This window comes from Octopus sinensis, linkage group LG23 (assembly GCF_006345805.1).
Source record: "Octopus sinensis linkage group LG23, ASM634580v1, whole genome shotgun sequence".
Classification (NCBI taxonomy): domain Eukaryota; kingdom Metazoa; phylum Mollusca; class Cephalopoda; order Octopoda; family Octopodidae; genus Octopus; species Octopus sinensis.
In genome coordinates, this window is record NC_043019.1 from 5,536,568 (window position 1) to 5,551,097 (window position 14,530).

At 40.3% G+C, this 14,530-nt stretch overlaps 2 protein-coding genes across 2 annotated transcripts in view; one reads left to right on the forward strand and one right to left on the reverse strand.

Moving 5' to 3' along the window:
• Positions 1–10,160, reverse strand: LOC115223681 (alpha-ketoglutarate-dependent dioxygenase alkB homolog 7, mitochondrial-like). The gene is given in 5 exon segments (XM_029794355.2): positions 1–335; positions 337–406; positions 2,259–2,383; positions 4,609–4,782; positions 9,614–10,160. Coding segments are annotated over 5 exon segments (741 nt in total). The 5' UTR covers positions 9,932–10,160; the 3' UTR covers positions 1–281.
• Positions 9,777–14,530, forward strand: part of LOC115223680 (alpha-ketoglutarate-dependent sulfate ester dioxygenase-like) — a 23,859-nt gene continuing 19,105 nt past the window's right edge. The window contains exons 1-2 of the mRNA XM_029794354.2: positions 9,777–9,914; positions 10,541–10,981. Coding sequence (XP_029650214.1) covers positions 10,579–10,981 — 403 coding nt within the window. The 5' untranslated portion in view covers positions 9,777–9,914; positions 10,541–10,578. The remainder of the gene's footprint in view (positions 9,915–10,540; positions 10,982–14,530) is intronic.

Consider the following 14,530-nt stretch of genomic DNA (forward strand, 5'->3'; position numbering starts at 1 on the left):
TTTACTAAAAGCCAAGATTTTTATAAGGAAGAGGAGTTGATGGTGTCAACTTCAGTGTACTAAAAGTATTATTTTCCTCTTTGATAGAAGGAAAGCCCATGGAGATTGGTGGCTTGTAGCCCCGAAATGAGATTTGATGGTAAATATTGGAAAGCATTAAGTCCAACATCCTTAAGATCACAGGGTTTGTTGTAGAGAACACAAGGGCCAGGGTAGTAAAAATGGTGTTTTTAGAGTTCTCCTTCTAAGGAAGGGAGCTTTTTGGGGGTGGGGGTGTTTTGTTATTGTTTCACTTCCAGTCGACTGATGACCGAAATTCTTCGAGATCGAGGAATATGATTTTCCTTTGAACATTGATGTTTTGTCTGGTAAGACTTCATGCGTGTAGTCAAAACGAGCTTGATCCCTGTCGGAAATAAAAGAGAGAGAGAGAGGTGTCAAGTTTTGATAAGGGGAGCAGAACTTAAAATAACAAGATAAATTTCTTAAATGAAAATCCACAGATAAACTATATTGATCCTTTAAATGGTGGACATAAAATAACTGACTGACAAGGTGATACCAACCAGATGGTTCCAGGTTCAGTCCCACTGCGTGGCACCTTGGGCAAGTTTCTTCTACTATAGCCTCGGGCCGACCAAAGCCTTGTGAGTGGATTTGGTAGACAGAAACTGAAAGAAGCCCATCGTATATCTGTATATATATATATGTGTGTGTGTGTGTGTTTGTGTCTGTGTTTGTCCTAGCATTGCTTGACAACCGATGCTGGTGTGTTTATGTCCCCGTTACTTAGCGGTTCGGCAAAAGAGACCGATAGAATAAGTACTGGGCTTACAAAAGAATAAGTCCCGGGGTCGAGTTGCTCGATTAAAGGCGGTGCTCCAGCATGGCCGCAGTCAAATGACTGAAACAAGTAAAAGAAAAAAGAATTATCAAAGAAGCTTGAGAGGCGGTTGGATGGAACCTACACTCGCCTCCTTATGAGAGCTCAAAATCTCTCGTGGAAGCGTCATCCAACCAAAGTACAAATATATGGGAAACTACCACCTGTATCATCTCTTGTGAAAGGTAGGAGAGTCCAGTTTGCTGGACATTGTTGTAGAGCTGAAAAACGAGGTAATTTCTACTCTTCTCCTCTGGAAGCCATCTACTCACGATACCAGAGGGCGCACACTCTCCTACCCTGATGTAATCTCCAGGGATACAGGCATCCAGCAACAGGACCTCTGTAATGCTATGATGGACCGTGAAGTCTGGCGTAGCATGGTAAATTCCATTGTCTCAACCACGGTCGAACAATGATGATGATGATGCATTTACTATCTGACAGAATCTGATTTTGCTTGAGGAAATAATAAAATTCCTTTTTCTGTCCCTTTTGTTGTAAATGTGTGAAATATTGATCTTAGTCTGTCTCTGAAAGGATCAATATTTGCAAAATACTGAATAAGAATGAATTGATCCCAGAACATAACTGGTATCATATCGTCTCTAGAGGAGAACTTGGAATAAGGAATGAAACTAAATTATTGTAAGGCTGTTACCATTTCTGCCAGCTGTCTACTCTGAAAGGGGCCCACAATCAGTAAGGGAAAGGGTTGAGATGATTAAATCAACCCAAATATTTTACTGGTAATTATTGTATCTCTTCCAGAAAGATGAAAAGCAAAGTCAACTTTAGCAGGATTTGAACTCAAAATGTAAAGGGCCATAACTGCAAATTGAAAGACATTTTTACGAATACTCTCAATTTTGCCATAGATATCTTTAAAATATTCAGACTGGATCTTTAAAGAAATAATTGGTCAACAGACAGATTATTCCAGTGTTTTGACAAACTGAGAAGTTAATGTCTAGACATTACTTTACATATTTCCAACATGCCAAAGGGATGGGGGTAGGGTCTTTTGCTTCAGTCCTCGTTAACTACCATAAAAGGACGACTGAAATAAAACTGGTAAAACTTGAATTCAACTTTTAAAATTATGGAACTCTATTGAATTTGTCACTGTAAGCTAATGGAAACACTTGTCAATGAAACAGTGCTCCCACTGCTTACAGTGTCAGGATGGATAACAGCATAGGGAAATATGGGCTTTAGACATGGATAGAATACAACATTGAAGTGATGTAGACTGTTGACATTTTGGCTGTACTATTGACCTTTGACCTTCAGTGGGAAGGGCATAACTTTGAGAAAAGAATCTATGAATGAGATTAAAAGAAGATATTTTGAAGTGACATGGCAAAATACAAACCTTAATATATAAAGAGATCTTGGTAAGAGAAGAATATCACCAGATTTGCTTTTATCTTTCTCACAAACCAGCCTCATTACACTTTCAGAGAGGAGACTGAGACCAGCTATTGTTCGGCCACAAAACTGAAAATAAAAACAAATATATTTTATTAATTACGGAGATGTACTCGCATAGCGAGTGACTTGATCTGAGATCGTGTGCTGGAACGAAAACAATTGCAGCGTGGAAGGCGTTTATAAGCCATTTAAGAAACACACAAAAACCGTTAGATTCACTTCAACATTTAAGTTTAATTTGTCAAAATATTTTCGTCGCTTTGAGACCGCGACCTCTTCACTGACAAAACTTCGTGCTGCACGGAATTTTGTCAATGAACAGGTCGCGGTCTCAAAGCGACGAAAATATTTTGGCAAATGAAATTTAAATGTTGAAGTGAATCTAATGGATTTTGTGTGTTTCTTAAATGGCTTATAAACGCCTTCCACACTGCAATTGTATTTTATTTATATTTAGCAGAAGCAACAGAGTGACTCAAGTGCTGAAAGTTTCATGTGTTAAGTGCCAACACATGAAAATTGCCTCTTGAGTTACTCTGTTGCTTCTGCTAAATATATAAAAAAAAAAATATACATATACTTTGGTGATTTGCTGGAGAAAACTTGTCTTACCAAGCGAAATTGTAGATGTGACCTCAGAGCTGGTGATATGTAAAGTCTGTCTCTGAAAGGATCAATATTTGCAAAATACTGAATAAGAATGAATTGATCCCAGAACATAACTGGTATCATATCATCTCTAGAGGAGAACTTGGAATGAGGAATGAAACTAAATTATTGTAAGGCTGTTACCATTTCTGCCAGCTGTCATCCCTGACGGGGGCCCACAATCAGTAAGGGAAAGCGGGGGGGTTGAGATGATTAAATCAACCCAAATATTTTATTGGTAATTATTGTATCTCCTCCAGAAAGATGAAAAGCAAAGTCAACTTTAGCAGGATTTGAACTCAAAATGTAAAGGGCCATAACTGCACTCTCAAGGTGGTTGGTATTAGGAAGGGCATCCAGCCATAGAAATCATGCCAAATCAGACTGGGACCTGGTGCAACTCTCTGGCTTACTAATTCCAGTCAAACTGTGTAACCCATACTAGCATGGAAAACAGACTCTAAATGATGATGCTAATATTTTGAGTTCCATTTTACCTGTTTGCATCACCATACCTGTACACAAACAAACAGAAGTGTGTGTGAATTCCATTATAATGAATTTATCAATATTATGAAATTTATTCCAATCCCTGACCAGAAACCGATTGAAACAAGGTTGAACCTTTAACATTCAGATTACTCGGTCAAATATAATGCTCATTTATTCCTATTGTTTTGAATTAAACATGCATTATCTTATAGCTTTGAGATTTAAACGATGTGATTATTTTAGAATGACATTGTAGGGTCGATGTGCGAGACCAGGTTTGGTCATTTTTAACATAAAACAGAATATTTGGGCCAGAAATGACCAGTTTAATTGCTAAAACGTTAAATGAGTTTTAACAAAAATCATTACAATGAATATTTTGGTATGATGGTAAAAAAAGTGAATACCTATTTCTTTATTAACCACAAGAGGCTAAACAAAGAGGGGACAAACAAGGACAGACATAGGTATTAAGTCGATTACATCTACCCCAGTGCGTAACTGGTACTTAATTTATCGACCCCGAAAGGATGAAAGGCAAAGTCAACCTTGGTGGAATTTGATCTCACAACGTAACGACAGATGAAATACTGCTAAGCATTCCGTCCGACATGCTAACGATTCTGCCAGCTCGACGCCTGGCGGCCCCTACCTCTGCTGGCTGCTAGTAGAGGTAGGGGCCGCCTGCTCCAGTCACCCAGAGCTCTACCGTGCCCGATCTAGTAAGGACGAACCGAATCTCGCGCTGTCGTACACGTGGACGTAGGCGTGATCGATGCCCCTACCTCCACTAGCCGCAGTTGTCATCTTTTGGGAATTTACGGGATGGACCACGTCGCTGTATCGACCGCATGTATCTCGGCGCGTAGACGAACGGAGAATGCAAGGTGGCGTCTTAGGCTGACGTCTCGGGCATCATGCCGAACGATCCCGGAGACATCCACCTGCCGACTGCAAGCCCTCAATATAGTCTGGACCCCCTTGGGGTGCGACGGTCACCTAGAGTGTGACTGTCCAGCGGGTCTGGTTTTTTTTAACTTAGACAACTCACAAACTATCTACAGTAAGATTTGAAACTGAAATACCCACATTCAATTTTAACGTCACTGTCACATTTCACCTTTGTTAACATTACATCAGTCTGTACTTACTCTAACAGAATCCACATGGGGCTTAATGTAACCATCTTTGTTAATGTCCAGGACATGTACGAAGGGCAGTGGAGCTTCTGGAGGTTGAAAGGCCACACTCTTTACTCTGTCGAGTATTTTTGTGTTGGAGTCATTCCATTGTTTCCGTTCAGTTTCTCGGTAACCATGAATAGCCTAAAAACCAAATGAAAACGACACGATTTTTGAGAATACATAATAAATAATTTGTACAGTACCAATACAACAAAAGTAATGATGATGATGATGATAGCTATGTTCAACATCTATGTTTACCTTTGGAAGGTAATAAGAAATTCCAAATTGATGTGTTTTCAGAAAAGTTAAAAAAAGTCAGTTTAATCCCTAGCCCAGTCCTGAAAATTCTGTGATTTAACCAAAGAACTTAATTTTACATGGAGACTACCTTTAATTTAACCTGTGTGTGTGTGTACTTGCATTTAATGATTCTGCAAAGAGGCTTGGAGATGCCATTATGAAAGACTGCTGGATGGGAGGAGGAAAGTCTGCCAAATGCTGATCTAATTGATGGACCAGCTATCTGAATCGACAGTTCCTTGGTAGATAAAGCAATTGAGGATATGAAAACAAGGAAAGCCCTCAGCCCATCAGGAATCACTGCTGAGATGCTTAAAATATCTGGCGGTGTGGGTTATGGTCTAGTCACTGGAGCGAGCGATCGATGCCGGACCGGCCGGGTGACAGGTTATGCGATCGCTGGCGAGGTGACTTTCCGATGCCCGGTCGAGTAGGAGGGCGCCGCGGCATGCATGGAAACTGCGGGCGCAAGCCCGGGTGAAGCCGACCGTGGGTGCAGATCTCAGCGGTAGTAGCTCAATATGTAAATCAGGTGATTTATGTAAAAGTCATATTCAATGACTGATGTATAGCAGCAACATAGTCAACAACCAAAGTCTTAGTAAGTAGGAAGGCAGGACAAACCACAAATCCCTTCGGGTGAATAGCCATGCTCAATCTGTAGAAAAGGCATAGGTAGAATCTCCATAAGATGTGCCCAATGTAAGCTTTGGGCACATAAAGGGTGCAGCAATATCAGAGGAAGGTTAACAGGGAAAATGGCTTTTGTATGTGGAAGATGCACAGGTACAATAAACACTGAAAGTTCTCCATCAACTGCCAGGAGAACAAGCTGGAGGTAGTAGATAGCTTCCGTTATCTAGGTGACTAAGTTAGTAGTGAAGGTGGATGCTTTGAGAGCATACTTGTGAGAATAAGATTAGGCTGGGGAAAGTTCAGAGAGCTCCTACCTCTGATGGCAACAAAGGACCTCTATCTCAGAGTGAAAGGCAGATTGTATGATGCCTGTGTGCAAATAGCTATGCTACGTGGCAGTGAAATGGGGCTGTGACAGCCGAGAACAAGTGTAGGCTTGAAAGAAATGAAGCTAGTGTTCTTCACTGGATGTGCAATGTCAGCGAGTATGTTCGACAAAGTGTAAGCATCTTGAAAGAAAAGCTAGGCATAAGATGTGGTGTGCAAGTGTGATGACAGTGCTGGTATGGGTATGTGATGCATAGGGACAAGGGCAGCTGTATAAAGATATGCCGATCTCTAACTGTGGAGGGAACCTGTGGTAGAGGTAGACCCAGGAAGTCATGGGATGAAGTGGTAAGCATGATCTTCGAACTCTGAGCCTCACAGAAGCAATGACTAGTGACTGAGACCTTTGGCAATATGCCGTGCTTGAGAAGACCCCGTCAAGCCAAGGGAAACCATAGGCATGGGTGATGTTGGTGTCACATAACTAGCATGTAAAGAACACCTTTTGCGCATTGGGCCTCACAGAGGCAACGTGATTGAGTTCCTTTCAAGTGTTGGGCCTCAGAGAGGCAATAACCGAGACCTTTGGCATTATGCTGTGCTTGAGAAGAAGACCCATCAAGCTGAGCAAAATCGCCATGTAAAGGCATCCATTACACATACAGAGGGGTTGGTGTTAAGGGCATCCAGCAGTAGAAAACCATGCCAAATCAGATTGGTGTCTGGTGCAGCCTTTCAGCTTACCGGCCCTGGTCAAACCATCCATCCCATGCCAGCATGGACAACAGAGGTTAAATGATGATGATGGTATATATATATATATATATAGGGGCAGGTAATGTAATGGGTGTGCACAAGTAGAAGAAGTGGGGTATTAGGAGAATAGGTTGTGGGAAAGGGACCCATTGGATATACAGTGTGTAGGTAGGTAAGCACAGCCAATTAATAAGTCTTGGTTATTGTCATCTCACAACGTCTTAGGATCATTTCGCACATGTCTTCCTCTTCCACAGGTTCCCCCAACAATTAGAGGTCATCAGCATAGAAGAGTAACCAGTCTTAAATTCCTCTGTTATGGCCCAGAGGACTATGATAAACAAAAGAACTGATTCTTGGTGAACTCCTACCTGCACACTAAATTCATTATTATACTCATTGCTAAGGCGACAAGGCTGGCAGAATCGTTAGCATGCTGGATGGAATACTTAGCGGTATTTCGCCTGTTGCTATGTTCTGAGTTCAAATTCCACCAAAGTCATCTTTGCCTTTCATCCTTTCGGGATCAATAAATTAAGTACCAGTGAAACACAAGGATCAGTGTGATCGATTTAATACCCTCCCCCAAGCTGCCCTTGTGGCAAAAATTTTAAATCATTATTATACTCATTGCTGACTTTTACCTTCGCGATAGCACCCTTGTGCATGCCTTGGATGGTTCTCACCAACCACTCATGAACCCCTAGCATCTGCATTGACCACCAGATGAGGGACCTTATCAAAGGCAATCTCCATGTCAACAAATGCCAGGTACAGCAATTTATTTTTCACTAAAATACTTCTGCGCTTGCCTTACTAGGAAGACAGCAACAGTAGTGCATCTCCCTGGCACAAAACCAAAGTTTGCCAATGTTCTCTGGCATGAGGGGTTCCAGATTGAAAGACTGTGTATCAGCAAAAATCATGTAAGAGAGAATTGTGTTTAGATGGATGAGGATGAACTTGCAGTTAATGATTCTGCAAAGGAAGAGGCCTAGCAGTGTTACTGTGTTTGTTCCTTCTCGAGCCATGACTGGGTCATAAGGGCCAGTTTCCTGGTTTCTTGGCATATAGGTTCCCCACCGGGATGGGACGCCGGTCCGTTGCAGGTGAGCTGCAAGATGCAGAAGGAAAGAGTGAGAGAAAGTTGTGGCGAAAGAGTCAGCAGAAGTTCGCCATTACCTTCTGCCGGTGCCGTGTGGAGCTTAGGTGTTTTCGCTCATAAACACATACATCACCCAGTCTGAGATTCGAACCTGCAATCCCTCGACTGCGAGTCCGCTGCTCTAACCACTAGGCCATGTGCCTCCACAATGTTACTATGAAAGGCTGCTAAATGTGGAGGATGCATGAGAAGAGAGTCTTCCTAATGCAGACCCAACAGAGGGGTCAGCTATCCAAGTTGATAACAGCATGGTATATAAAACAATTAAAGACATCATGAGTGGGAAAGTAGGCCATAGCGCATCAGGAATTATTGCTGAGATGCTTTAAATATCTGGTAGAGTGAGATATGACTTGTGACACTTAGAGTTAATCTGGCTGTCCAGGAATAGGCCTTGTGCAATGATAGACATAGCAGCATTATAGTCAACTGCATCTTATCTAGGTTAACTGGACTTTTAGTGGCAAACCAAACACAGCACTCTTAGTATGTACCTATTACTTTAAGTCTGTTGTAAAATACTCCTTACATATTACATATTCTGTATATATGTATATAGGCGCAGGAGTGGCTGTGTGGTAAGTAGCTTGTTTACCAAGCACATGGTTCCGGGTTCAGTCCCACTGCGTGGCACCTTGGGCAAGTGTCTTCTACTGTAGCCTCGGGCCGACCAAAGCCTTGTGAGTGGATTTGGTAGACGGAAACTGAAAGAAGCCCGTCGTATATATGTATGTATATATATATATATATATATATATATATATATGTGTGTGTGTGTGTGTTTGTGTGTCTGTGTTTGTCCCCCTAGCATTGCTGGTTCGGCAAAAGAGACCGATAGAATAAGTACTGGGCTTACAAAAGAATAAGTCCCGGGGTCGAGTTGCTCGATTAAAGGCGGTGCTCCAGCATGGCTGCAGTCAAATGACTGAAACAAGTAAAAGAGTAAAAGAGTAAGAGTATATATATATATATATGTGTGTGTGTGTGACAGGCTGCTTTCCACTTACCAAATCTACTCAATGGTTTAATTAGTCTGGGCTATAATAGAAGACACCCAAGGTACCACACAGTAGGACTGAACTCGAAACCATATGGTTGGAAAGCAAACTTCTTAACCGCAGAATCAGGCCAGCATCTTTTCTAAACCACAATCATGCTTGCACCTATATGTGTGCGAAGTAAATGTCTGTGATGAGAGGAAGCTTCTAGCAAGATGAGTCTATGTTCAGCTTCTATTTCTGACTCTAACCAATTTTACATTGCTAAAATGCTGCTGGCACAGCATGAACACCACATCTTCTGTTTCCTGTCTTAAAATTAGTTGATTAAATTACACTTCATGTTTGAATTGTTTATACTTAAGAAATATTTAACAAAGCTCTTCGATATATAATGGACTCATCTCCTACATCTCTGGTGATTTTCTGCCATTCCCGGTTTGGTCTCTACTGATTCCTGTGTAGAGAAGAAAAAGCTTAAAATAAATGGTTCTATGGTAACCTTTGAACTTCCAACTTATGGTTATGATCCTTCAGCTAAGAAAAAGTCTCTCTAAAAACGTTAAAATTCTCTCACATCATAACCAATTCTGATCTGTGATTTTTAACATTAGTTCGGTTCTGTAATAACATCATGCACAACATATTGTTTTTAGAAAAGATTTTTTATTTTGTTTTGTTTTAATGAGGGGTGAATAAAAGTAGACACGATCGTATTGGGGGGTTGACCTCAGAGGTCACAAGAGGGCAAACACAAAGAAACAGAGTTGGTGGTGGTGGTACTTACGTCATCCCAGTGGTCGTATTCGTAACGCAGTCTTTTCAGGTAGGGTTCTATTTCAGCCAAAAGACTCTCGTGTTCTTCCAATGACAAGAAATCTTCGTGTATTTCCACGTTGTCCTGTAAAAGTTTTTCAGTGTCAGGGTCACTGGCCGATAAAAGCCGTTCCCACCATTTACTACAGTCGCCATTCATAGACACAGTTCCTCTCTTACATAGAGAATTGCTTGTGAAAGCGGGGAGAGGTCTGTTCCTTATGGCACCTAGTAATACAGGTGTGAAATACATCAGTTTTGGGATAGAAAAGGTGAGACAAGAAGTCATAGTTTAAAGCTGAGAGGACGGAATAGATTTGGTTAATTATTCCGCAGTTTATTCCTTCCCCATTTTAAGTGATAGCTAATAAACTATTCGAGAATAACATATCTTGTTACAAAAACCCTCCAGTTCTGCTCTCCGTAAATATTTCCATTTATTTTGATTAATTCCAAACGAAACAGAAACAAGAAAACTTTTTTTTATAAATATGTAATCGGTGTAAGGGAACTTTGTGATCTTACAGAAATATATTCCGGTGTGTAACAATGGAGAAGTTGTCGCACCAATATAAAAGAAGACATCGGTACCGTAAGAGATTTTACATTGGTAAATGGAATTTTTAATTTTGGAATTACTGGACAAGAACTCTAATCTGTTAGGGTTATCCTCCGAGATCAAGGCGGAGTTTTTATTGTTATGATTACTGTTTATATTATTGCTAGCATTAACTACTATTTAATTTAATTTAAAATTAAAGTTTGTAAACATACAACTTTCTATTTAAAATGTATTTGTTAGTTTGATATCATGTTAGAATTGGTAGTTTACGAAATAAATTAATGAAAGTGTATCAAAATATTTATCTTTTTGCAAAATTCGAATTTTTTTTTTCAGGGAAGGGATTTATTTTTGTCGTCACCGGATAAAGTAACATGTCTACTGCTAGGAAGATGGCGAAGAGTTTGTACAGTTTGCATCGTCGGATGATCGGAGCCGAAGTGACGGGTGTAAAGCTTGCAGAACAGGTCTCGGACGAAGTCATTGAGCAGATCAAGAAAGATATCCATGTTCACAAGCTGCTATTGTTTCGTAATCAAGGTGTTATCAGTGGAGAGAGACACGTAGAGATCAGCCGGTGGTTTGGCGAACTTGAGTCCACCTTCTACAAACACCCGAAATCTCCGCATCCGGATGTGTTCCGGGTGTCCAACGACGAACGACAGGGATGCAGGAACGTCGGAAGGACAGGATGGCACATTGACGGAAGCTTCATGCAGCAACCCTTTAAATTTTCCCTTTATTACATTGCTTCAGCTCCGATGTCCGGAGGGACAGGTGAGAGGTTTTCATTTTATCTTTTCATTTCCTACATTTTTATGCACAGCAAGCTAAAAATATATGCAAGAGGTGATGGTCATATCTTTCTAGGACCACTCTTTCCCGGAGATCTCCATATTATCTGGAGATATCTAGTTTTCGGCTAGCTATGTGTAAACCCCCTGTTTTGTAAAATTTCGAAGTACTACAAAAATAGTCAATGTTTATAGGGTGTCTACGTATCTGACGGCACCTCTGTTCATCTTAGACATTAAAAATGATATTTTTATTGTAGAAATACCATTGTTTTGAACATTTACCTGAAATTAGATATAAACTAGACGCCCACGAGACTCGGCCACCAGATTCTCGACGTTGCTGCCATAAAATTTGTGCTTTTAGTTTTATTGACGATAGAAAATGGTATTATCGAAACAACGAGAGAATCCATTCATAAATGTCAGCAATCGAGTAAGTATATATATATATATATATACATTGAATTTGAAGCAGTTGAAGAATTAAATAGGGTTATAAAGTCTCGGTTGAAAATATCGATCACACACACACATATGAATCCACTTTTCCATGCTTGTATGGATCGTATATTTTGTGTGGGTGGATGCCCTTCCTGTCGCCGACCCTCACTTATTTTCAAGTAATATTTCACCAAGCCTATACAGGCTGATTCGAAAGGAAGAGCACCTCTTGCAGGGCAGTGACACTTGCTTACTACCGTTGCCCAATGTCAAGACAAGGAGACAGTAAAACATACACACCGTTCATTTTTCTTTCAGTTTTCGTCTCCGAAATATACTCACTAAAAGACAATAAGTGTCTGTGTGTGTGTATGTATATATATACCGGAGTAACGTGAAACTCCGAGTAACAGATTTTGTTGAATTTCTGCTGCTTTTAAATAAAGTATATATATATACAAATTGAGATAGGGGTTGTAAATGCAACCCTCCATGCGATAACATATATCCAATATACTGCTAGTGAAGTACCCAACAAAGTTAATACATAAATGTTAAGGATTGCGATGCAATCAATTCATTTACTGTATTATATGGGCAAAGGTAAAATGATTTACCACAAATTAATAATACAAAATAAGAAAATGGAGAAATACATCTAAATCAAATATCAATTACCAGATAATACTCAATCACATACTTTAATAAACCACCACATAAGAGACTGTAGGGTTAAACATAAAAAGCAGAACAAATCAGTGTACATAAAGGAATGTACATAAAAAAGTAATATTGTATAATAATTAGAATATATATAAAAAAGAATATAAATACACACGTATGTATTTATCTGTGTGTGTGTGTGTGTGTAGTGGAGACGCGTAGCTTAGTGGTTAGGGTGCTGGATTCATAGTCGTAAGATTGTGGTTTCGATTCCTGGACCGGGTGATGCGTTGTGTTCCTGAGCAAAACACTTCATTTTCACGTTTGCTCCAGTTCACTCAGCTGGCAAATATGAGTTAATCCTGCGACGGATCGGCGTCCCGCCACTGAAACCGGCCCTTATGAACCTGGCATGACTTGAGAAGGAAACATTTCATGTGTGTGTGTGTATGTATATACACTCATACATACGCATACATGTTTATAATTGCTTGTGCACCCGTATATGTTTAGATATATGTGTGCGTGCGCGCAAGTTTGTTTACATTTCCTAGATTAATGAAATCTGTAAAATATGTTAATCTTTACTTGGGAAAGGAAATAATACTTTGACAACAAGAGTTTAATATTTAATTTCATACATATAAACTAAATACAATTTACGATAAAAAAATTTGCAGTTTTGTTTTGATTAATTTACCGGGGTCTTCAGGGCCAAAAATTTTACTGTATTTTGTCTGTATTTATTATCGCTGACTGTCACTCCCACTCTATTTGTTGTTTTATTGTTCTTTACCCAGCATGACCGACGAGGCCTATTGTGTTTTCTTATATGTATGCTATCGCGGTATTGGTTTTACCGTCTTAAATCAAATTAATTTCTTATTTAAATAGAATAAAAGGCGCAGGAGTGGCTGCGTGGTAAGTAGTTTGCTAACCAACCACATGGTTCCGGGTTCAGTCCCACTGCGTGGCATCTTGGGCAAGTGTCTTCTACTATAGCCCCGGGCCGACCAATGCCTTGTGAGTGGATTTGGTAGACGGAAACTGAAAGAAGCCTGTCGTATATATGTATATATATATATGTGTGTGTGTTTGTCCCCCTAGCATTGCTTGACAACCGATGCTGGTGTGTTTACGTCCCCGTCACTTAGCGGTTCAGCAAAACAGACCGATAGAATAAGTACTGGGTCGATTTGCTCGACTAAAGGCGGTGCTCCATCATGGCCACAGTCAATTGACTGAAACAAGTAAAAGAGTAAAAAGAGTAAAGAGTATGTCATATTAATTAATAACTCATTAAAAACGTAATTTCTACTGTATTAGTGATGTTCTATGGGTGCAGGCATGGCTGTGTGGTTGGGAAGTAAGTTTTTCATGTCCGTGGTTTTGAGTTTTATCCTAACTGTTCGGCACCTTGGCCAAGGGTCTTTAAATCGAACTTTTATATTCATATTGAAAGAATGATGATGTTAAAATTCCGTTGCACCATCATCATCATTTCACTTCTGTTGCCCATGCTGGCATTGGATTGGATGGTTTGGCCAGAGTTGGTAAGCTGGAAGGCTGCAACAGACTCCAGTCTGCTTTTGGTATGGATGCCCTTCCTAACACCAACCACTCCGAGTGTGTAAAGAGTGCTTTTACATTCCACTGGCACAGGTGCCATTTGCGTGACACCAGTATCTGCCATGACTGCGGTTTTACTTGACTTGATGGCTCTTCTTCTCCAGCATGACATAATGCCAAAGGTCTCGGTCATTCATCATTGCCTCCGTGAGGCCCAACACTCGAAAGGTGCTTTTCACGTGCCACCGGCATCAGGCAGCTTGAAGCCCAACACTCAAAAGATGCTAGCTGTAGTGGCTGCTTGTAGATGGTGTAGTGGCTGCTTGGAAGGACAGGAAAAAATCATACTAAAGTGTGAGTCTAAACTGTCTGGTTTTGTAACAAAAGTGGAGGGAAAATGATACTGTTGGAAGATATTGATTTCAAATTTTAGCACAAGGCCAGCAATTTTGGGAGCAGGAGTAAGTCGATTACATCAACCCCAGTGCTTATTCTCTTGATCCCTTAAGGGTGAAAGACAGAGTTGACCTCAGTGGAAATAGAACTCAGACCATGAAGATAGACAAAATGCTGCTAAGAATTTTACCCAGCATGCTAATGATTCTGCCAGCTCACTGCCTTATGCTGTTGGAAGGTATTGAAATCATTTTGGTGAAGTAGAAGAGGTTAGAAGGGTCAAGTAGTGAAGACATTATTTCAGCCTAGCTAAAGGCAATTTGACAAATGTAAAACTGCTGTCACTGAAAAAAACCATTGTTCCACCGTGAGAAAAGTTCTGTTGAATTGTTAATTTAAATTTGGCTATGGTGGATTGAATCCACTTCATGCCTGCAAGATCCACATATATATATATATA